Source organism: Xenopus laevis, chromosome 5S (genome assembly GCF_017654675.1).
Source record: "Xenopus laevis strain J_2021 chromosome 5S, Xenopus_laevis_v10.1, whole genome shotgun sequence".
Taxonomy (NCBI): Eukaryota; Metazoa; Chordata; class Amphibia; order Anura; family Pipidae; genus Xenopus; species Xenopus laevis.
The window spans coordinates 54,456,449-54,480,672 of record NC_054380.1 but is presented as its reverse complement, the minus strand read 5'-3'; the positions used below and the strand labels follow the sequence as shown (position 1 = coordinate 54,480,672).

The 24,224-nt window shown below is 38.6% G+C and overlaps 1 protein-coding gene across 1 annotated transcript; it reads left to right on the top strand.

The window, feature by feature from the left end:
- Window positions 1-1,577: 1,577 nt before the first annotated feature.
- LOC108704892 (CCN family member 2) lies at window positions 1,578-5,484 on the top strand. The gene is made up of 5 exons (XM_018241604.2): window positions 1,578-1,976; window positions 2,428-2,647; window positions 2,971-3,222; window positions 3,520-3,731; window positions 4,176-5,484. The coding sequence occupies exons 1-5, from the start codon at window positions 1,926-1,928 to the stop codon at window positions 4,470-4,472; spliced, it is 1,032 nt and encodes a 343-aa protein (XP_018097093.1). The 5' UTR covers window positions 1,578-1,925; the 3' UTR covers window positions 4,473-5,484.
- The last annotated feature ends 18,740 nt before the right edge of the window (window positions 5,485-24,224 follow it).

Sequence of the window (24,224 nt, the reverse complement as noted above, 5' to 3'; positions counted from 1 at the left end):
GCTGCCGGTACATTTGTAATACCCTTATAAAGACCCTCTCGGCCCGCCCCCAATCCCCTGTAAGACCCTTTTTCTTCCCACCCCCCCACCAACCGGTAACTAAATTACAAAAAGGTGGCAACCCTATCAGTCCCAAGTCTCTGGCTAAAGCTATTATGTAGTAGTTGAACTATAGCTAAGCACATTACTAAGAGACTACTACAAGCTAATTGGTGCAAGATTACAGCTAGGAGGAGACATTGGAGTCTAACTATCATATACAAAACTTATAACTTATAAGCAGCCAGACAAGCACAGTAATTTCTGGTACATTTAATACAATATGGCAGGTGGGTGTGGCCTGTCCCATTATTGCTCTCAGCTTAGACAGGAAGAGGAACAGGAGTGAGTCATAAGATAATGGCAAAACAGCAGGAATGCCCTTAACCAAAATGGTCACACAAGCAGGTTGCTACAATAAGAATAGCCATATCACCTAAAATGATCATATTTATATAAGTTTTGCATACTTTTCTTTCTCTACAATTATTATAAGTGCAGAATTATATTTCTCAGCCATTTGTAAAAACTTCCATTCATGAACCTGTAGTGTTTAACAGCAGCTCTTTTAGGAAATGTTTGTTCATGTTTATTACTATGCAGCACAGGGGACATTAGAGGGCGCCCTCTATAGCAGGTCAGATATTTTGCCTTAGCCATGTGGAGCAGAGCTGGCCACTTCTCATCTTGTTTGTATATGGCAATACGCTTTGTTCTTATTGGTTGCTTCACAGAATGGTTATTTTATCTGTTTTGTGAAACAAAACTGTCATTTTGTGGAAAGAATGAATCCTGTACTATAAAATCTTGCTTTCTGTCACAGATATCTATTTTGTCAGTCAAATCTAGCTTGACAAGCACTAGTTAGTTACACTATTATATATTATGTCCAACTTTGTTTTTACATAATTCATTCTGTAAGTAACTTTGCACATAAGTGCGTCCCTTACATGGAGGTTATACATTTGTGAGACAGATTGCTTGTTAAACTGTACAGAATGGAGTTTGTGATATAATGACATCCTTTTGTGCACTAACCAGATTTTGTTTTTATTCTTTAATAGAAATAAGTCTTTTGTATATTTTTTTTCTCTGTGTATGGTCACAAATACTTATATAACACGAGAGACATTCATTCTGTGTATTAGGGATAGTTTTGTATACAGAATGTATTTGGGACAAACGGCACCCCATAGTTGACTGGTGGCTTAAGTGAGTGAGGGATTATTTTCCTGAGGCTTTTCACTTCCCCTTGTACAATCCACTTATGAACTACATGCAAAAATGTCCTTTTTTTCAGTGACTATATGTAGGAGTGCTAACCTGAAACCTGTAACATGAAAGTGTTTCTGGGAACACAGTTCTGGTCAAAAGTTAGCCATAGGAAAACATGGCTAAAGCCACCTTTTCATATAAAATGATAGAACACAGGGTGAAAATGATATAAAAGTTAAGGAGAAAATCCTATTTGATGGTGGGGATACAGCGCCTTTTTAGTGCTGTGGAGTGCGCCAGGGTTTTTTTTTTCAGACAGAAGGAATGCAGTGAGTCAAGGGGTCAGGATCAATCCGGTGTGAGCTGAGGGGGCAGGAAGGTGGGGAGGAATGTTAAGAATGTCTGTGCTTGTGTGCAACTCCATTCAGCTTATTGGCGAGACTCTGTAGCTAGAACAGTATAAAGGGGCAGCCCTCAGCTCTCTCCTCACACAACAACTCTTCCAATTTCCAAGACTAGGAACCAAATACAGTGAACGAGGGAAAAGGAAAGAGGCTTGAGAGAAAAGAAACTAAGGGAACTACGCTATCACTAACAAGATTGCTTTGAGATCAAGACTTGAGAGAACAAATTTTCTTTGGAGTAGAAAAGAACTGATCTGCTGCTATACAATGTCTGCAGGAAAAGTGTCAGCTGTGCTACTCTTCGCTCTCTTCTGTTGGGTAAGTCAAGTTTTCTCAGCCTCTTGGCTATGGTTATCCTACATGTATTGCTCATCTACACTATTCTACAGCTGTTGAAGTATGCTGGGAGATATGTCTCTGAAACAGATAAAAAATAAAATTTTCAACAGTTATAATACAAATCCCAGTATTCTCCAGTGAGAGTTTATGTCAGCAATAGCCCAATACCATTTTAAAGCATATGCAAGCTATGACCAAACTGCATACCTTAATTAAAGGAGGAATCAGCCTTAACCTCAAGGATCAGCAGATAATGGTTTGCTAAGGTTTCTACTCTTTTGCTTATAATGTGAAAGCCACTGCAGTTAAAAATGTATCTCATTATTGTGTTTTTTTTTTGTCCATCATTATTATATCAAAGCACCAAGTGGTAATGTTCTCTGTTTAGCTCTTTATTTCCCCTCTCTGTCAATTATCTGTTTCTTTGTAGGTGTCTGATGCCCAGGAGTGTAATGGGGAATGCCGATGCCCACATAAAGTGCCTGTGTGTGATCCTGGAGTCAGCCTGGTGCAGGATGGCTGTGGCTGCTGCAAAGTGTGTGCCAAGCAGCTGGGGGAGCTGTGCACTGAAAGAGATGTGTGCGACCCACACAAAGGGCTCTTCTGTGACTTTGGATCCAGAGTGAACAGGAAGATTGGAGTTTGCACTGGTGAGTTTCTTCCAGGCTCATTTGCTTAAACTGTAGCTCTAGAACTAGATAATAATCCTATACATCTTTAAACTTCTCACTAAAACAAACTGATTTTACAAGTAACATAGCTAAGTTTTTTTATGTAATAAAACAGGCTGAAGTTTTACATTAAATATGTATTAGTTACCTAAAAGCAATGCTGTGCTTGATCAAAGTCTATAGCTATGAATTGTCGTGGTCTTAATGTTAGTGTTATGTTACCATATGTACAGCAACTGTTAGCCTTTGTGCTGTTGACTATTCTCACAGATTCCAATGACATGCTTTTTGTTTGTTTCCAGCCAGGGAAGGTGCCCCCTGTGTGTTTGGAGGCACTGTGTACCGAAGTGGGGAGTCTTTCCAGAGCAGCTGCAAGTACCAATGTACTTGTATTGATGGGGGTGTGGGATGTGTCCCACTTTGCAGCATGGACATCCGCCTGCCCAGCCCTGAGTGTCCCTTCCCACAAAGAGTTAAACTGCCTGGCAAGTGCTGTGAAGAATGGGTCTGTGACCAACCTCAAGAGAGAACCTTAGTTGGACCTGCTTTGCCTGGTAAGTAAACATTTCAGAAGCTGCTTGAGTTATTTAAACCCAGGCTGAATAGGAAGTAAAGAGGAATGCAATATAAGGTGCAAAGTTTGTTACTGGTCTAGCAATAAATCAGCATGTAGCATTTACTCATCCAACTGGTTCTATAAGTTACTAAATGTAGACACACTTTGCAGCTTTTCAGTATTACCATGTTAGTAACTAAAACTTAAAATAATGATAGAAAAGGGTTCTGTTAGGAAGTAAAAGAGACCATCTTTCAGTTTATATATTAATGATCTGTTTCTTTTACTCTTACAGCTTTCAGAATGGAAGAAACCTATGGCCCTGACCCATCCCTAATCCGTGCCAACTGCCTAGTACAGACTACTGAATGGAGTGCTTGCTCAAAGACCTGTGGCATGGGAATCTCCACCAGGGTCAGTAATGACAATGAGCACTGCAGACTGGAGAAACAGAGCAGACTTTGCATGGTAAGACCCTGTGAGGCGGACCTGGAGGAAAACATTAAGGTAAATGATCCTATACCTTTATCGTTGACACAGGGCAGCAGCTAAAATATGTATATATGTTAGAAAAGACAAACAGACTTAGATATAATACATAGATTGTGATATGAAATCCTACAGAGATTATGGCCTCAGACTCTCCTCTGAGATGGAAAGTAAGCAGTTTAGGGGAGCACAACTTTGATTTTAAGTCGAGCTCCCCCAAGCTGCTTACTCTTCATCTCTTTGTCAGGCTGCTATTGGATTTCAAGAAAAGTAGTACAACAGCAGAAAGGGTACAAGGTGGGCATCAGTGGGCTAAGCAATGTCAGAAGAGATTATTATTTGTGTTTTTTAAATTTTAACAAAGCTTATGGATAAAAGATGATTTTCAAGCATCAGTTCTGAACATAAATCAGAACTGAATTTAAATCAATCTAATAGGTCTTCTTTTTATTTTTCCCACAGAAATGGAAAAAGTGCATCCGTACACCAAAAATTTCTAAACCAGTGAAGTTTGAATTCTCCGGCTGCACAAGCGTAAAAATCTACAGGGCCAAGTTCTGCGGTGTCTGCACTGATGGTCGTTGTTGCACTCCTCACAGAACCATTACCCTTCCAGTTGAGTTCAGGTGCCCTGACAGTGAAGTCATGAAGAAGAACATGATGTTCATTAAGACATGTGCATGCCATTCTAACTGTTCAGGAGACAATGATATCATTGAAGCTATGTACTATCGGAAGATGTATGGGGACATGGCATAGAGCCAGAGAAACACACTTCAAAGACTTTTTCACTTGAAATTATTTTGCATCTCATTGCTAAACATAAAAAAATAATTTGAAGACTTAAAACGTCAAATGACCTCAGTCGTTGGTTTAAAGAAATTGGCACAAAACAAGCCACAGCCACTGACTTGAGTGTAATGTGCTGTCACTGTACTCCCAAAATTATAGTACAGTATAGGGATGTCCATAATGTGACCATTACCTGCTGTTGACCTAAAACTGTCATGTAATGAGAACAGCAGATATTGGCTACAGGCTGGACATACCTGGTAATCTGTATTGCACCCAGTCAAGCAACTGGAAAAAATACTCTCAATATTTCTATTTACAGTTTATGATGAACTGGCACTATGTCATAGCCCAGCTACTTTTTTGTTCTGAAGAAAGCCATCCTTGTGGGACAGCTGTTTTATAAACTCCTAAGTACAAATATTGGGAGGAACTATAACTATGTCTGTTACAAGACTGGAAAGGTTGTAGCATACCAATGTACGTGCTGTAATCTTGTGTTTTTTATTATTATTGTATATAATGTTTATATATTTTTGTACAGTTATCTAAATTAACTTAAATTAGTTTTGTTCTTAAATTTTTTTATAATGCTTTAATATGTGTATGTTAACCTTTTTTATTTTTGTTTGTTTGCGATAAGTCATTTCCATGCTTATCTGAAAAAGAAAACATTCAAAGCACAAAATAGAATCTCAAATAGAAATTGTTCTCAGTTAAAGAGAGGGACAGTCCTGCTTACAGTTTTGTTTATTATGAACCATCCGGCAGTGTTAATTGTCTTGGAAACATTGTATTAACTTGACTTCCTTCAGGTGCCATAGAGGGTAACCAGCACATTTCAAAAAAAGCAATGGCAACCTCTCTGGTACATATGGGGTGAATAAACAAATAACCATTTGAGTGTATATCCTGAAACGGATCCATGTACTGTATTTTGAACAAGAGCATCTGTTTCCTCCTTTGACCATGACTGTTCTATTTTGAACAGTTTGTTACGTGTTGAGAATTGTGACCAAAAGTAACATGTTTGCACTTTCCTAGAAGAAAAATAAAAATACTTTATTTTTTATATAAAACAAGTGGTAATGTGTTTTCATGTATTGTTTCTCAAGTTTGGCTAAATTGTTCTATTTTTGTATGGTCAACAAAACTATAATTTGAGTGTCAAGGGCCTCTTCTCCCAATAACTATCTCCCTATTGAGCTGTAAAATACACATACAGTACATTGATTGTATTATACAAACCAAACCTACACATTATATTACAGTGGAACTTTAAGGCATGCTATGAGATAGAGTTTGTCTTTGCAATTGCTCATTCATCTCTCCTTGTAGCCTTCAACAAGGGCTTAAACACCCTGGGGCAAATTCACTAAGCAGCAAAAATGCGCTAGTGACGCCTTCGCCGCACTTCGCCAGACGAATTTTCACTATTTTTGAAGCAATCCCTATCTACTCTATTGCACTTCACCTGGTCTGAGGTGGTGAAAGGCAAGTCTGGCGCAAGAGGTAACGTTCAGTAAAATGCGCAAGTTAGTGAATTAGCATAGTTACGTCCCGTTCACCATAGCGCAACTTCGCCTGGCGTAAGGGTGCGAAGTAGCGCTAGAGTAGGTCTACTCCGCTAGCGAATTTACGCCAGCGCCCATTAGTGAATTGGTGAAGTTACGAAATGACGTCACACTGGCGAATTTGCGCCAGCATTAGTCACTTCGCCCTTTAGTGAATCTGCTCCCCAGTATCTTTTCATAAGCGTTGATTGCCTGAATTGCCTGTATTCTAAGTTCACAGCTCCTGTAAAGTTGTGTATCCATTAAAAAAACTCTCATATAGCCTTGTTGTGTTAAAGGAGAACGAAAGGGGAAATACCATACCTTGCTCATATAATAGTACTCCCTCAGATCTCCTGAACCGCTATATTAGAATTGCCATTGCGCTGACGAAATCCGTTATAACCGATGTTACTGTGCGCAACGGTTCAATATGCACGCAGGCGCCATATTAGTGTAGGTGCGCCCTCTTCCTGTGCTTCTTATATGTTAATGCGCATGCGCAAGAAAAAAAAAAATCAGTTGACCCCGGAGCGCATCACCAATGACGTATGGCTCAGTAATCAGCACCAGCATCGCTTAGTGGCAGCACAGGGAGAAAAAGCTGCACAGACGCTCGAAAATTTGTAGAGCTTCATCTGTATGTATATTCCACTGACCACCAATGACTTACAACTGACTTGGGCACTGGTTTTTTTATAAAAGGGGGGCACTGACCACCAATGACTTATTCTGGGGCATGTTTATAAAAGGGGGGCACTGACCACCAATGACTTATTCTGGGGCATGTTTATAAAAGGGGGGCACTGACCACCAATGATTTATACTGGGGTATGTTTATAAAAGGGGGGCACTGACCACCAATGATTTATACTGGGGCATGTTTATAAAAGGGGGGCACTGACCACCAATGACTTATTCTGGGGCATGTTTATAAAAGGGGGGCACTGACTTGTATTGCCCTAACTTGTATTGTTTTTATTTTAGGACGGGTGCTACTGCTTTATGTTTCACAAGATGTCTAGAAACGATAGTTCCTCTACCGAGTCTTCAGATGAAGAAAGTGTAAGTATATGGTTTTATATAGATACAGAAAGCAGATTTATTATTTTTAAATAGGTTAAAACCATGTTTAATTTAAAGAGCACTTATCGGATACAAATGCTGTCCCCAACCAAATGGTAGAGCCTGCATTCCAGTAGGATATGTAGTTATAAATTTTAAAGGGCACCTATCGCTTGAAACAGTTACCCCCAAACAAGTGCGGGCTGATAGAGCCATGTGAGCTCTATGAGCCCTCACCTTTGGTTAGGGGTAACTGTTTCAAACGATAGGTGTCCTTTAATACATAATACTCCAAATCTAAACTATGTATGCTTAAATATAACATGATATATAAATGTAACAAGTCCATATTTTTTTATAGTATAATGCTGTCCTTGAAGAATTAAACCAAAGACCAGAAATTGTCAACGCTACGGAATGCTTTCCAAAAAATCCATTGAATATTAAGAAACGTAAAACATCTACAAAAGAAGTCATTGGAGAAAAATCTTCAGAGGACCAATCATCAAGCTCTGATGCAAGCGAGACATTTAGAGAGGACAAAAGGAGAATTGGCAATAATGACTGGTGTCTTTGTGGCATGTGTTTGCCAATGACAACTGCAATTGAAAGTTTGTGCTGTTATGAAGTTGATATAATTCACAGTAAAATTCCAGTTGAAGGATTTTGCATCACTGATAACGAAGAATATAAATTTGAGTGTGTCAACCGAGACAGAGCAGATTGGAATTATCGTATGTCCAAATTCCGTATCACAAAATTTCCTCCGTTGGCCAAATATATGAGGTATGTAAAAAAAAATTCTATTGCTTACACATATGTGTTAATTATAAAAAAATATTAATATTTTTTATCTTTTTTCCCAGGGCATTACGGAAGATAGCTTATCGTGCTTTCATCGTATGGATTTACACTTTTTTGGGTCTACATAATCATAGGGTAATACCTGCTTGTGTTGTACGAGACATCAGGGAAAAATTTCCAGACCCCAAAGGAAAATACACTGGATTTTTAAAAGCAAGAGACTACTTTGCAGAAGACATGGCGTTGGAGTCTGACTAGATATTGTTTTTTATCTACTGTTTGTTTTCAATCATAAAAGTATATACGCTTGGAAAATTTAAATTTATTATATTGTGCTGGTTGATATTGGTTGTATATCCAAATAATAAAAATTTTCTTTTTTCAGTCTGTCTATCGCTTTTTTTTATAATGAATATGTATTATATATAGGAACAGTAACACCAAAAAATTTAAGTGTTTTAAATTAAAGAAGAAATAATGTAGTGCTGATCTACGCTGTTAAAAATTATCTGTTTGCATCAGAAACATTACTATAGTTCATATAAACAAGCTGCTGTGTAGCAATTGCGCAAATAGAAAAATGGATATAGGGTACATGGTAAGTCAAGCATAACCGCATTATGTTCTAAATAAAATATAACATTATGTTGTACATAGCTTATCTGCTATCTGCTGTGTAACTTAAGCATTTTCCACCGTTAAATGTCCGCCCCCATGGCTACACAGCAAATTATTTAAATAAACAATAATATTGCTTCTGAAGCAAAAACTGCAGTTTTACAAGAGCAGGGCAACACGGCATTATATTTGTATTACTTTCAAACATTTAAATTTTTTGATGTTCATGGTCCTTTAATTAATTAGATATCAATGTTTAATTGGGAAAGGACACTTTTCAAATATATATACCAAGAGCTAGTACTGCTACTAGTACTAGTACTGCTAGTAATTGCACCCCCAAAAAATAAAAATGTCATGTAACGTGAATATTTTAAATGAAAGTATTTATTAAACAACTGAAATATATTAAAACCTTATAGATTTTGTAGTTAACATAATATATTAAATTACGAAACACATCAAATTATAGCAAATGATTAGTCACCATGTTTTGCAATTTAAAGTAATCATATTCGCATAGTAAGGTGACATGAAATATTTTAAGTTATTTTTATACAGATCTTGTATATCAACTTAACTTCGAGAAAAACAAGATAAATGCTTTGCTATAATTAAGCTCTTTTCTGGTCGTTCCACTGTTGCAATGTTTTGTGGCATTTCTGTTGATGTTGAAGACCAGTCATGTTTCAGTTGACCAATTAAGATACGGACAGTGTTTGCAAGTATTTCAAATAGATGGTCATCAACCACCTCTTCATAAATCGGTTTTGCCACCCAGTCTTTTTTTTGTTTGGGAAACACAATTTTGAACCTTTTCTCACCAACAGAAAGAGAGATTTTCTTGGCACTTTTGATTGTAGCATGCTTTCTATGTACATTGTGGTTGTGCGACAATGCAGCAAGGGTGGTTCTCGCCAACATGGAGTCCATTTTAAATGAGAGTCTCTTGGGCCTAAATCTTAAGACTTTGCTGTGAAAGTTCTCAAGGTCTCCTGTATGGCAGAATTTGTCAATTTGTGCAAGGTCGTTCACAAATTTTTTTTCATTGATTATCTCAGCGAGAATTGAATGAGCGGGGTGATTAGCACCAATCCATTTTGTATCTTTCTTTTCTGCATTGGTCAGTCTACGATGCTGACATTTTTTGTAATACTTGAGTGATCTGAAAGAATGTTTATTGGCAATATGGTACAGTAGGGATTTCCATTTATCGACTAAAATCTTTGAGTTCTGCTTACATGTTTGTGAACTCCACCACAAATGATTTGTAATGCCACTAATCCAGCTTGCGATGTCTTTACATTTCCTTTTTCTACTTGCAGCTCTAAGTTTTTTGGTTAGATTTTTGCACATGTGCCAAACATCAAATTGATGGTCAATTTTAGTGTATTTGGTCCTCATCAAAGTGCGAATAGTGCTGTGCCGATCCGTTGCAACTATTTTCACTTTAATTTTTTCCTTTTTGACCAGAGTAGTGAGACACTGATCCAAACCTTCACACTCCATTTGTGCAGATGTCTTTCCAAAACCAAGCTGTTCTATATGGAAATGCACGATTTTTTTGGAAATAACATCCATCATGGTATAAGTGCAATATTTAGCAGAATATCCGGGGCTGTCAAATTGACCATCTCCGGCCAAAACGACAGGTTTGCATAAAATGGTTCTTCTTAAATCCTCTTTTTCTTTTTTCCACTGATGGTCAATGGCAGGGAACACATAGTTCCTTTGATATTTGTAAAACGTTGTGTGGCTGATGAATGGAATATTTAGCAATTTGAAAATATCATGAATTTTTTGAAATGTTGATCCGGAAAGAATTACAGACCCTGCAATTTCAACATTTCCTACTGATGTCTTTCCAAATACAGGTTGCGAGTTCCACAACAGAGAATGGTGACCACTTAAACAGTATAATTTGACAGTTAACATACTTCCGTCTTCGGTTTTTTGAAAATCTACAATGGGAGCTTGGCAAGGAGGATCTACATTGTGTTGACAACGAACAATTCTTAACAATTCATCCAATTTGTTGTCGTAAATAATAAATTTCTTTTTTGATTGAAACTTATCTGTTGAGAATGCTTGTTCCTCAAACTGTTTAATTGTGTCATTTCCACTACTGGTACCATCTGATGATGAAAGTCTTTCAATATCAAATGTAGAATCTTTGGGTTCTACAAATGAGGGTGAAGATAGAATAAATGAATCGGCTGTAATGCTAGATGTTTCTGCTCTTGCTGGTGATATGATGTTGCTTGGTGTAACCGACGATTGGATGGGTGACAGAATATCAATTGGCTTGTCAATGGGTTTAGAGGGAGTTGAGAATGAAACTGGGTAAAGATGATCTTTGTGAATTTGAACAACATCAGCTGCAATATACTCATCTCCACTTTGGGTAGCAATTTCTTTAGTAATAATGCGTTTGGTTTGCGTTGAACAATTTTTGCATATTGTACATGCCATACACGAGACGTTATTTGTGTTCATAGTTGGATCAGTCTGTGTTGCTATAGTTGATAGTCTAGACACCACTCTTATTATTGTTGAAGAGGTTGTTGGTTGCTCATCATCCACTCTTCTTCTTTTGGCTGATGGGATTGGAGATGGAGTTGTTGGTACTGTTATGACAGTTGTCACTGGAACATGTACATTTTCGAAAAGTGTAGGAACGGCAGTATTTTTTAAAATTCTTTTTGAGCCACTTTGTGTGTAAGAATCTTCTGTGAAATGCTTAGAACACATTCTGAAGTTGGAAGTTTTCCAGCCAAGAAGAATTCTTTGGGCAAGTGGTTCCAGATCCTCAGCGTGCTGTCCTGTTTGCAAAAGCCAATTTTTGATTCTTTCGATATTTTTCGGGAAGGGATGGAGCACAACATCAGGGTACAATTATTTTTGACCACTACGATGAGGGCATCCGTTGACAATACATTTAGGCATGATTTTGATGTACTGTAAAAAAAAAAAATAATAAGTCAATCTCAATAAAATTAAAAAAGTCCTCCATATATTTTTTGATTATAATACAATTGAAAATGTTTAGTTATTGAAATAAAATTTTCAAACAAAACGATGTTTTCACGAATAAGTCAATTACCGCTATGACTTACAAATGGCAAACAGATTTGTCCAAAATTCATTTTAAAAATCTTTAGTGCAGTACTGCAAGTTGGAGATATATCACCCTTCCTCCCCCCCCAGCAGCCTAACAACAGAACAATGGGAAGGTAACCAGATAGCAGCTCCCGAACACAAGATAACAGCTGCCTGGCCGATCTAAGAACAACACTCAATAGTAAAAACCCATGTCTCAAAGAGACACGTTGTTACATTGAGAAGGAAAAACAGCAGCCTGCCAGAAAGCATTTCTCTCCTAAAGTGCAGGCACAAGTCACATGACCAGGGGCAGCTGGGAAATCGACAAAATGTCTAGCCCCATGTCAGATTTCTAAACTGAATATAAAAAAAATCTCACTTCCGGGGGGCGTGCCAAAGACAATGGCCGCGTTTTAGCAGAGCTCCGCTCCACCTTGCCTATTTCTCTGCGAAACAGCTTGTTTAGTACGCTGAGATCGTACAGCAAGGCACGGACAATACAGCGGAATACCTGGGGGCAAACTGGGATCTGTCATCTCCCAACTCTCCCCTCCTTTTTGCGGCCCCGGAAGGCAGCGCACTCCACATTTGGGCGCGGACCGGATCGGCTGCTCCTTGCACCGCTCGCGCTTCTCTGCAGACTGGCGAGACCCGACCCCAGTAGGGCGCAAGTCTACCGGATCTTAGACTCCACAGCTAAGTACATCGACCCTGGGGGAGGGTAACGTCCATATACCCGGACTGCCACGTAACTGTCACACCCGCACAGCGGTGTGTTTAAGCCAGTAGGCCTACTACGTAACAAGGCCTCTCTTTGGCAATGTTTACAGCGCCTAACAAACTTTTTAACCCACTACCTCAAGCGCTTGACCTTCTTTGAGACACCTTTCCTGGGGAGCCACAACTTTATTGCGCCCTCTTGATTTCATTTAGGGAGCATAATTTAAGGCAGACTCCCCTGATTGGATCTTTTCTGCCCAACATAACCAGAGGTGTTAATAACGGCCCTGCACACAGTGCACACTACCATTATCAAGACTGGCCACAGACCCTCTCCTGCCACAAAACATCCTGAGGTTCCCGTCTGGCTAGTCAGGCAGCTATATACTTTTCTTTAGCTCCACACAGTGCCGTTTGTACTCCCTTCCAATACCACAGACAACCGCCTACGGTCAACTATTGGAACACAGCTTAAGGTAGTGTTTCGGCTACACGCCTTACCTGGCCAGACGCGTGATAACAGCCACTCCCACTATTGTTTCGAGTGACTACCGAGGCAATGTAATCGCAACGGATGACAGCATGTCACCATTGCACAACCTAGCCAAATGACATAAACGCTAGGAGTGATACCACTACTGGAACTATGTTCAACTGAAAGCTACTTACCTCACACGGGCTACACGCTACACATCTCCGGTGCTCCCACAACGTTATGGAAAAATATCTGGGACAACCTACTACCATGACGTCTCGCAGAACGATAACTAAACCGAAAGATAAGAAACAGCTGCAAGAAGCTGCTCAAGCGGAGAGCGACTCAGAAACGGGTACCCAACATGACCCCACTACTTCACAAATTGAAGATATGGTCCAAATTCTGGGCCCTCTGCTTGACCAGAAACTGGCGAGTATTAAGGAATCTGTTTCTGAAATCTTACAGCAATCAATCTTACTAATCAATCCCAAAGACTATCCCAAGCGGAAGACCGGATATCCACACTGGACGACAATATGGCCTCAGCACAATCTACTATCGATCTGCAACAGAAAGAAATTTCGATCTTATCAGACAAGGTGGAAGACCTGGAAAACCGTAGTAGGAGGAACAATTTGCGGTTGGTGGGAGTTCCCGAGACGGTCAAGACGAAAGACCTGGACAAACTCATTCATGAATGGTTACCTAAAGCCCTTAACATTGATGACCAACATCTCCCCTTCCTAGTCGAAAGGTTCCATAGAATTGGACCACCAAGCTACTGAACTTCACTGATAAGACCAGAATACTGGAAGCCTACAGAATGAAAAGGAACATCACATATGATGGGCACCCAATCTTACTCTTCCAGGACTATTCTGCGTCTGTGACGGCAAAGCGCAGAGAATTCGCTCCTGTTTGCAAGAAACTCTACGACTCGGGATACAAATTTTCCCTCATGTTTCCAGCGAAACTGAAGATAGTCGAAAAAGACACTAATAAGACACAAATCTTTGAAGATCCCAAACAAGCATCCAATTACATTGTGTCCAGACTGCAAACCTGAGGACACTGCCAGCTTTCACCCCAACGTTTGACAGACTGTACTCCAAGAACTTGGACTCTCCCCGAATGAACCTCTATGAGACTCTAATTCCTGGTATTACCAGTGGACTTTGCTGCAACTGCACTTGCGAATCTTCACTCATTGGATCTGCTTTTACTCAACCCAGTGGTAACACACAATCAATCTGATCCACACACTTGATCCACTGGGGATTTCCGAGCAGGCCCTAGAGACCATCAGGCTCAACCTGTCCCGACACGTTTTGGGACCCTGGACTGGAACACTTGACTTGGCCCTGCTGAACTGCTCCTGTCCCATGAGCATTGGTCTTCAATGGTTACATAAGTTTGTTAAACTATCTGCAGAACACTGAACTTTATTGATTCTATGCATGTCTCTGCGCTTTCCCTTTCCCTTCTCTATGTTATATAGCCTGTCTGCCATATTCCTGCTAGAATACTTAGTTGAACTTTTACCTTCTATTGCTAACTTTATTTTGATCCTTTATAACCAGTGAGGTTGTATCAGGAACCAAATGGTTGATATTGCTCAACAAAGAAATTTTCTTTTGCTATTGTATATAGTTATATTGTTATTATTTTGTCAAGTGACCAAGGTAGAACTACACGTACACCTTTTTTGCGGCCGTAATATAGGCTGTCTCGGGATGACATCTGCTCGCTGGGACAGAACGTTCATCCCCAGGTTACAATTACTCACCCTCACGACTCCCAAAGCGGGAATCGGTTAATATTATCACAATGGGTGAATCCACACAAAGCTTGCCTCCTGTTGCTCAGCCTAAAAACCTTAAGCTACTCTCATGGAATGTAGATGGTTTAAATACCCCGATTAAGAGACGGAAAATCCTAGACTTCTTAAAAAAAGAACATGCCCATATTGTTTTATTACAGGAAACCCATTGGAAAAACACTGACACAACGGTATTAAAAGATTCCTGGATACAGGAACAAATCACGGCATCGTACACCACCAAGTCTAGAGGTGTGGCGATCCTATTAAACAAATCTCTACATGGTTCAGTGACAAAAACACATAGAGACAAAAATGGACGATATCTGATCGTAGATATAGAAACACCAGATACCAAATATACCGTGGTAAATGTATATGCTCCGAATGATGACAACAATTTTTTCTTTACAGAACTAATGCAAAGGATTGACTCCTGGGGACCCGCAAACCTAATTATTGGTGGCGACATGAACACAGTGTGGGACCGCTTCATGGACAGATCGGACGCAACATCTAGATACCCGATCAGAAGGATCACTCCACTGCACACACTATGTGAGTTTTTAAGCCTACAAGATACCTACAGGTTCACACACCCAGACACCAAGGACTATACATTTTACTCTGGGGCACATAGAATACATTCCAGGCTAGATTATTTTTTTCTTGCTGACTCTCAACTAGCTAACATATTGACCTCTACAATTGGCAACATAAGTGTAACTGACCACGCACCGGTTTCCCTGACTTTGAAACAACTTGTTTCCTACCTCGTATAACTGGCGATTTCCTTCCTACCTGAGTAATAACATGGACTTCCAAATTTACCTTAAGCAACAATGGGCAAACTATCTAGACGATAATATGCAACATTGGGATGACCAGAACTTACTGTGGGCAGCTTCCAAACCTGTTCTAAGAGGGCACATTACAGCCTATGTAATACGACAGAAAAAAACCTTTAATGATAAATACACCTCCCTGCAAAAGGAACTCACGAAACATTACAAGACTTTCAAACTCACAAACTCTGAGGCAGATAAAATAAAATACATGGACACAAAGGCATTGTTTAATACTTTATTACATGATAGTGCACAGTACAAAATTTCTCATATGAAAAATAAGTTTTACAGATGGGGGAACAAATCGGGGAGACTCCTTGCCAGAATAACCAAACACAACACTGCGCAACACTTCATAAAGAAATTAAAAACAGAGGAGGGTTGGGCTCGGGACACTGAAGCCATTGTAGCAGAACTTGAAACGTATTTTAAACGCTTTTACGAGGAGAATCAGGACCATCCGGAGGAAGGCCTCTCTTTCCTGCGAAATGCCCACTTATCCAAACTTTCAGTGCAGGACAGGGAGATCTTAGATGCACCTATTACAGAACAAGAAATAACATCATCAATAAAGCATTTGAAGAATGGGAAATCCCCAGGCCCCGATGGTTTAAGCGCAGAATATTACAAAGCCCTCCTCCCGGAACTCACCCCATTGCTCACCACGCTTTTTAATAATGTTCTACAGGGCTTTCCATTGTGGTGTGAAGCAAACGAGGCGAGAATTATATTAATTCCAAAAGAGGGGAAAGACCCCACCCTCCCCTCCTCCTACAGGCCGATCTCTCTTTTAAATCAAGACCTGAAATTGTTAACCAAAATTATGGCAGACAGGTTACAACTTGTTCTCCCACACATACTTACCACTCACCAGGTGGGGTTTCTCAGGGGAAGATACCCGGTCCAGGCTCTCCAGACGGCAATAGCTACCTTGTATCAATGTAATCTGGAGAAAAGAAAACACGGCATACTAATTAACTTGGACGCTGATAAAGCCTTTGATAGAATAACACATACACACATTAAAAGACTACTTAAATTTCAACACTTTGGTATACAGATGCTCAACCTATTTAGAACCCTCTACTCGCATTCCTATACCCATGTTACGGCTAACGGACTGAACTCTCCTAGATTCTTGATACAGAGAGGCACGAGACAAGGATGTCCTCTCTCACCGCTACTTTTCAATCTCGCTTTAGATCCTTTGCTACGTCACTTACTTAACGATGACACCTTTGAAGGTATCCAAGTAGGCTCACAACAAGTAAAGCTAGTAGCATATGCTGATGACATCCTCCTTTTTCTAAACAAGCCTCAAACCGAACTTCCCACAATCCTACACAAAATAGAAACTTTCGGAACTATAGCGGGATTTAGAATCAATCTAGGGAAGTCTGAAGCCCTACGTCTACAACACACCATCCCGTCGGATTGGGCAAACCCGTTTCCCTTTCGGAAAGCCAAAACACATGTAAAATTTCTCGGAATCCGATTAACACAACATCACAAAGACATGTATAAGTCCAACATCAGATCCACCATAGATCAAATTGAACAAGACACCCGCAAATGGATAAATACAAATCTTACATTCTCAGGTAGAATTCATTTTATTAAAATGATCATTTTCCCCAAATTACTTTACAAATTACAAATGTTGCCATATCGCATATCCTCCGCAGACAACAAACGACTGCAACACATTTTAAGAACCTTTATCTGGAACAAAAAACGTCCCCGAATCAGAGTCGCAACCCTCCACCTACAGAAGCAGGATGGTGGACTCAATCTTCCAAACATATTGGAATATAACGATGCAGCTCTCCTTAGATATGCGGGAGATTGGCTCCACCATAGAAACATATACACCACGACCCTTTTAGATGAAACCTTAACAGAGGGAAATTCACTTAACTCACTCTTACATACGCCACTTCCAGAAATCCCCAAAGATATACAGGATAATCCTTTATTCACTCATACATACAGAACCTGGCACTCTATCCGCAAAAAAGCTAACCTTTCTCCCTTTAACTCGATAAATCTTACCTGGCTCAATAACAAAGCGTTCCCTCCAGGCCTAAACAGTATACTTTTTAAATCATGGCAAACGAAAGGTCTACAAAACATGAAGGATGTGCTCACGACTACCAACACAATTCAACCAATTGCGACCCTGCTCCAAAAATACCCATTTTTGCAACTTCACCAATTCTCATTATTACAACTTACACACTTCATCGCGACACAATTGGCTAAATTAACAGATGTAGACAAGACCAACCCAATTGACTCGCTATGGCCAAAACATGACACAATTAGATCAACTGCACATATTTACAACCTAATCAGGACAACCATCGATGTAGATAACACCACCATGAGCTTTACGAGATGGAAAACAGTTATCCCGCACTCGGAAAACGTAGATATTCTCCGTTATCACACCCGAATGATGAAAATACTACCGGCTAGCACATACCAAGAAATGTCCCTACAAATATTGCATCATACCTATTTGACTCCTTTGAAGAGATCCCATATTGGTACGGCGATCTCAGATAGTTGTTTGAAATGCGGGGATTCGAGAGCTGATATAATACACTGCCTATGGTCATGCCCACTCATGCAACAGTTTTGGAAGGAAGTCGCCAGCTACTGGGAAACCCTGTCGGGGAAAACTCTGAACATTCACGCTACATGGGCCATTTTTAGCAAACTGCAGCCTACCTCATATATCTCCAAACCAGAACGGGCTCTTGCTGAACGGTTGGCAGCGGCGGCCAGGAAAGCCATTTTACATACCTGGTTGTCCCACCTTCCCCCACCACTGTCCTTGGTGCACCAAAAATTGCAATACATATTCCACTTAGATTGGATAGAAACCTTAACGAGTAAGGAAAGCCACACGGAAACCTTTTTCGATACCTGGCTGACGCACATTAACACCCTCCCACTGCATACTAAACTACTAACCATTCAAACCTTTCAATATACTACATGGTATGAAAGGGAACTGTTGCAGGGAACCGATCTTATCTGTGAGGCGGAACAACAGCTGATGAATAGGGGAAACCTACAACAACCAATTTCAACGGGACCCCCCAGGAGCCACTCCCTTAATCAAATATTAACAAGCACTCTGTGAGTACGAATCTTTTTTTTTTTTTTTTTTTATGTTTCTTCCTACTGTTAATAGTTAGTGACATGCTGGGTCGTTTTTCAATATATATAGGTAGCGGTGTATCTACCTGGTCCATTCTCTCCTGGTCACTTGGCAACGGTATAGACTGCTAATTATCATTCCTGCCTTCTACTACTTTGTTCTACCCTTGACAATAATATTGTTATCTTATTTACTTTCTTGGTTATGATTTTGTTTTAATTCATTTTACTTGTATTCTGGAAAAACTATTAAAAACATTTGTGAAAAAAAAAAAAAAAAAATCTGTTTGCTCTTTTGAGAAATGGAATTCAGTGCAGAATTCTGCTGTAGTAGCACTGTTAACTGATGTGTTTTGAAAAAAACATGATTTCCCATGAACTTTTAGTTGTAGTGATTGGGACTTTTGATTGGACTTTGTGCCAACAGTTATAGTATGACTTCCCTCCACAATTTCAACACTAAACTATAATGTTAGCATTAGTTCATTGCAGAAAATTAAAAAATGTATCTTGTTCGAATAATAATAAATAAATTATGAATTAATTAAATTAATTAAATAAATGTTATAAATCAAGTAGTAATTAAATAGTTATAAAAAAAGTTAGATCAAGAAATGCAGAATGTACTTCCTGTGTTATTTAATAATTATAATTATATGTTAATGTAATAAATTTAATCAGTTGATTTACTATAACCACATCAAATTGTGGCTTCATGAAATTAATATAATCATATTAAATGCATACTCTATAAATTATTTTGACTAAAAATAAAAATTATGGATTTTAGATTGCATAATTTTTTTAAAGTGGCAAATATAAATTAAAATATTATATAGGTGCATTATTTATATAACACCAAGGTACACTTCAATTTAAGTGAAGTTAACATTCACAAATGATGAATAGACTCAAGGAACAATAGTCTAATTAGATTAGTCTGTAGACGTTATCAAAATGATTAAAGAGACAGACTATGTCTAAGTCAAAAGATACAGCGATCAATCCACATAGCTTTATTTGCATTTCTAAAGAGCCTAAACAAACCTCAGACAAGCAAAAAGTTGTAGACACTAGACGTTTTGAAAAGCTTTGAATAAGAGTACTTCTACTACTAAAGCCTATAGATAACCATGGTGAACGCATACAATACAGGAACAGTCTAAGGTGATTAAACAGTACTGATGTGCCTGAATAAACATCAGACTCACCAACAGTATAGTCAGGATAGGATAACATTAGGAAGGCAGTGATACACAATTTTTTTTACAAAATTCACCAAAAAAAAAAAAAATACAATTATGGAACATCATTGATGTTTGAATTTGTGTATCTATTATTAACAAAGGATGAATTATTTTATTTTGAAAATCTGTATTGTACTTAAAAAATTATTTTAAAAAAACCCCACAATTTTTTTAAAAATATCCAATTAATCCTAACAGCAAGTAATGATAGTTTAATCAAACATTAAATTTATACTCAGCATATTGCTGACTTAGCCAACCGTTTATGAATTTTAATTTGGCATTGATTAATTGTATAACCACAACATCAGGAGAAATACATCATTAAATTAATAATAATTTAAAGATTGTTAAAAAAAATAAAGTATTGATTAAACATTAATGCTTAAAAATTGCTTCATGAAGCCAAACAAATGATCTCTGTATGATTACTAAGTATATTATTATAGTTGTGCAATTTTAATATTCATCGTAAAATATATAAATATATTTTTATATGTTGCTATGTTATTATCATAGCTTTTGTTCCTCACCGCTCTCAGCCTGGTAAAAGTGAATATTTATCCCCTCGCAGCGCACCGCAAGCGCTTGATGCTGACTGTCTGGAGAAAACCAGGTAATGAATATTTGCTGACGATCTAGCGTTGCCATAGTTACTTGACGCTGTAAGGCGATTGGTCAGGGGGCGTGTGCTGAGGGGTCAACGATGACGATCGCATATGCTAATTACTATGCGCGTCATCATGGCTTGGGGAAAGGAAGCGCCCACTGTACTTGCGCAGTGGATGTTAATTGTACACAACGCACATCGAGGCTGCCTCTGGCAGCCTGAAACAAGATGCCTCTGCGAAGCGTGACGTCACCCCACTCTGCCTCTGCAGTCTGCGTTAGAGAGCAACAGCTTACTGTCCATTGAACGGATTCATATTTTCAAAGGCTGAGTAAGTACTATTTGTAAAGGCCATTGATTTGAGGCCTATTTATCCTTTGCCTTTCCTTCTCCTTTAACAGACATATTAGTGTTGTCTCTTTAAATGTTTACTGTTATAGTTTTTGTCTCAAACTAACTTTACTTCTATTTTTTATCTTTATGGGTCAGATTGATCTCTTTTTAAGTGTATTATGTTTTACTTGTGATCTGAAACAAAACCACTTTCCATATCTAACAATCCTCCTAGCTATGCTAGTTGAGTGCCCCAAAACATTTTAAGTTTCAAAGCCTTTGTTAAGTGTCACAGTGGAGGGGACAAGACTGCGTTTTCCTGGCCAGAATGCGATAGTTTTCTCTCCTCTCACAACTTGAAAGTCTGCTGTGACAGATAAAGGATTTTATCTTTTGTAAACTACATTTCCCACAATTCTTGGTTGCACAATATTTCAAATGCTTAACTTCTCTCGCTGACTCAGTATCTTTTAACTACAGCTAGTATTTTTTTTGAACTTTGCCGTTTCATATTCATCTGTATTTTTTTTCTGTATCTCCTCAATCTGGATTTTTTCACCAACATGAAGGTAATATTTCATATATTATTTTTGTACTGCATTTGCAGTACAAGAGGGGAGTATAATTGTTGTTAATATTTTTTCTAATTAAGTAAGCTTCAGTTCATAAAAATGCAGCTTATATGCTTGTGCCGCTGCTACAGAGAAAAATTCTCCAGTATTATTGCACTTGTGTATCTTGCATCACAAGTCTGCAAGTGTAAGAAAATGCAGAAGTGACTTAATGGATTTATAGTTAATTTCATCTGATGACTAGTAATTTCACTACCAAATTTGTAGAAATAAATTATGCTACTAAAATGGGTCTATGTCATTCTCATTTGGGCTAAATATATAAAAATGTTATCAAATGTTTTTTCCTAGTTATGATTAATTAAAAAATTGTTTTGTTATAAGAAGGAAACAGTACAGGTTGTATTTGACAGTTTACACAATTACATTTTCAATACTGTTACAAATTTGAAAATTACACTGATATTAAGTGGAGTTGTGTCTTTGTACCATCCCACTTCCAACAACACAATTACTGGCAGCATTTGGTTGGATTTACTCCCAGCTGTCCTGTCAATTCTCTGCAACAATCCTATCAGGTGTTGTGGACTTTCTTTATTTGAATTAACCACAAGACAACAAATGTCCTTCACTCAAATCTTAAATACACAACCACTTCTCATTACTGACAGTTCATACAGTAGTTTCATTAGAGTTATTTAGCTAGCACACTAGATTACTCAAATCAGTATTACCAGAACATCAGATATTGTCACATTGTCTCTTTGTTTCCAGGTTGGTGATCTGAGCAAAACTCAGAAAATCAGTAGCTGTTGAGATTATTCACTATATTCCAATCCATTCCAAATAGAACAGCTATCATTGATCACACCACTCATTGAAGGAAACTCTACATGCATACAAAGAGCCATTTCAAAAGTTTGCCATTCATATCTGTGATGCCTTTACATCTTTTGAATATCCTAATATCGGATCTATGGACTGATTATGAACTCTTAAGAACTGTACAGAGACTGCTGCGTTAACTGAATACAAGTAACTGTTGAGTATTACTTCATATGCTTATCCAAAGCCATGATGTACTCTGATTGGATTTTCCTTTATGATGAACTGATGGACTGATATTGAAATGGGTTAATTTTAAGTTTTAGATTCATACAGTATTGAATGTGATATAGTTAAATTGTGTGCAATTGACAAGAGAGAAAAATGGGAATTGATAATGTAACATTTTCTCTATATGTTTAGTTATAGATTAGTTATGAAAACACCAAAGGTACAATTGTATTTGTTTAACCCTTTAAGTGCCACCCCACGTTCTGTGGGAATGGCACTTGAAATGCCACAGAACGTAGATTCTACGTTCTGCAGCATTTCAGGGTTAGGGAACGGAGGAGCGGTTTTTCAAGCCGCTTGCTCCATTCCTCTTCGTTCCCCAGCCCACAGGCAACGAACAGGGTCCGGGAACGAGTGGCCCCTGAGGCACGATCACCCAGGGGCCCCAAATGCAGCAGCAGACACATGCAAACTGCGTGTCCTGCTGCTGCTTTCACTTCCTGATCCGAAACTCCGCCCCCTCACAACGGATCTACCTGGGTGATGCAGCATTTTCTTCCTCCAGCCCTGCAGAATGATCTGGACCTGCTTCCCCCAGGTTAGTGCCCATCCACACACAGAAACACACAAACACACACTTATTTTCCCATTACACACTTACATTCACACTTACACACAATCACATACATTTTTGGGGGATCAGGGGGGGTCACACACATTCACAGCACCCCCACACGCTTGCACACACAACATGCAATTGGTCAGTTGTACACACACATACACACTTACACTGTTGTGTCTTATTATTTATTTTTTTCCTTATCGCAATCGTCTGGTTTTTTTTGCCTAAAAAAACCGTTTTATCGCCATTGCGAATAGTGTATTCGCTAATTGCACTGCGCAATACCTTTTGTATGTTATTTTGGTGATTATACTGCAATTTCGGTGATTTTGATGCATTTTTAGACCTTTTATTGCATGTTTTGCCATTTTATTAAATTTTCAGCTTTGCAAAGTTGTTGTTCCCATTTTTCTGTCTGTAAAACCTATTTGGCCATGCTAAAATAATCAAAAATTGATTCTGACTGCTGATTACAGTAGGCGGGGGAAAAAAAGCATTGATTTTTGCGGTTTTGTTGGATTTTAGTGATTTTTGTTACTTCATTTTGACCTTGGAAATTTTGTCTGCTATATAACCATTTGGAGGTCTCTGTGTACAAAATAGTTTGGTAAATCTTTTCATATCCGGCATCAAACTGTTCAGTACACTCCTGGCGTTCATACTTTTGCTGGTACGTTACAAAATGTGGGGTATATAACAGGGTAAAATGCAAGCTTTGTGACTATTTTCAGAATTTCCATAAAAAGCGTTATGTTTAGCATTGCTTTGCGGTTTGGTAGTTTGCAGTAGAAAATTGTATTTACCTGCTTTATGTTCGTTTAAATGTGTACTTTCGGAAAATATATGGGTTTCTAGGGTCTCCATACTGTAAGGGGGTCTTATGGTGCATAATGCACATACCAGGTGCTTGTATTGTAGCAGTCAGAGTCATACGTGAAAATTCATATGTACTATTTTAATTTGGGCATCTCTGGATGCCACCTAGTTTGGTAAATCTTTTCATATCAGGCATCAAACTGTTCAGTACACTCCTGGCTTTCATATTTAGGATGACTTTTGCTGGTACGTTACAAAATGTGGGGTATATAATGGGGTAAAATCTTT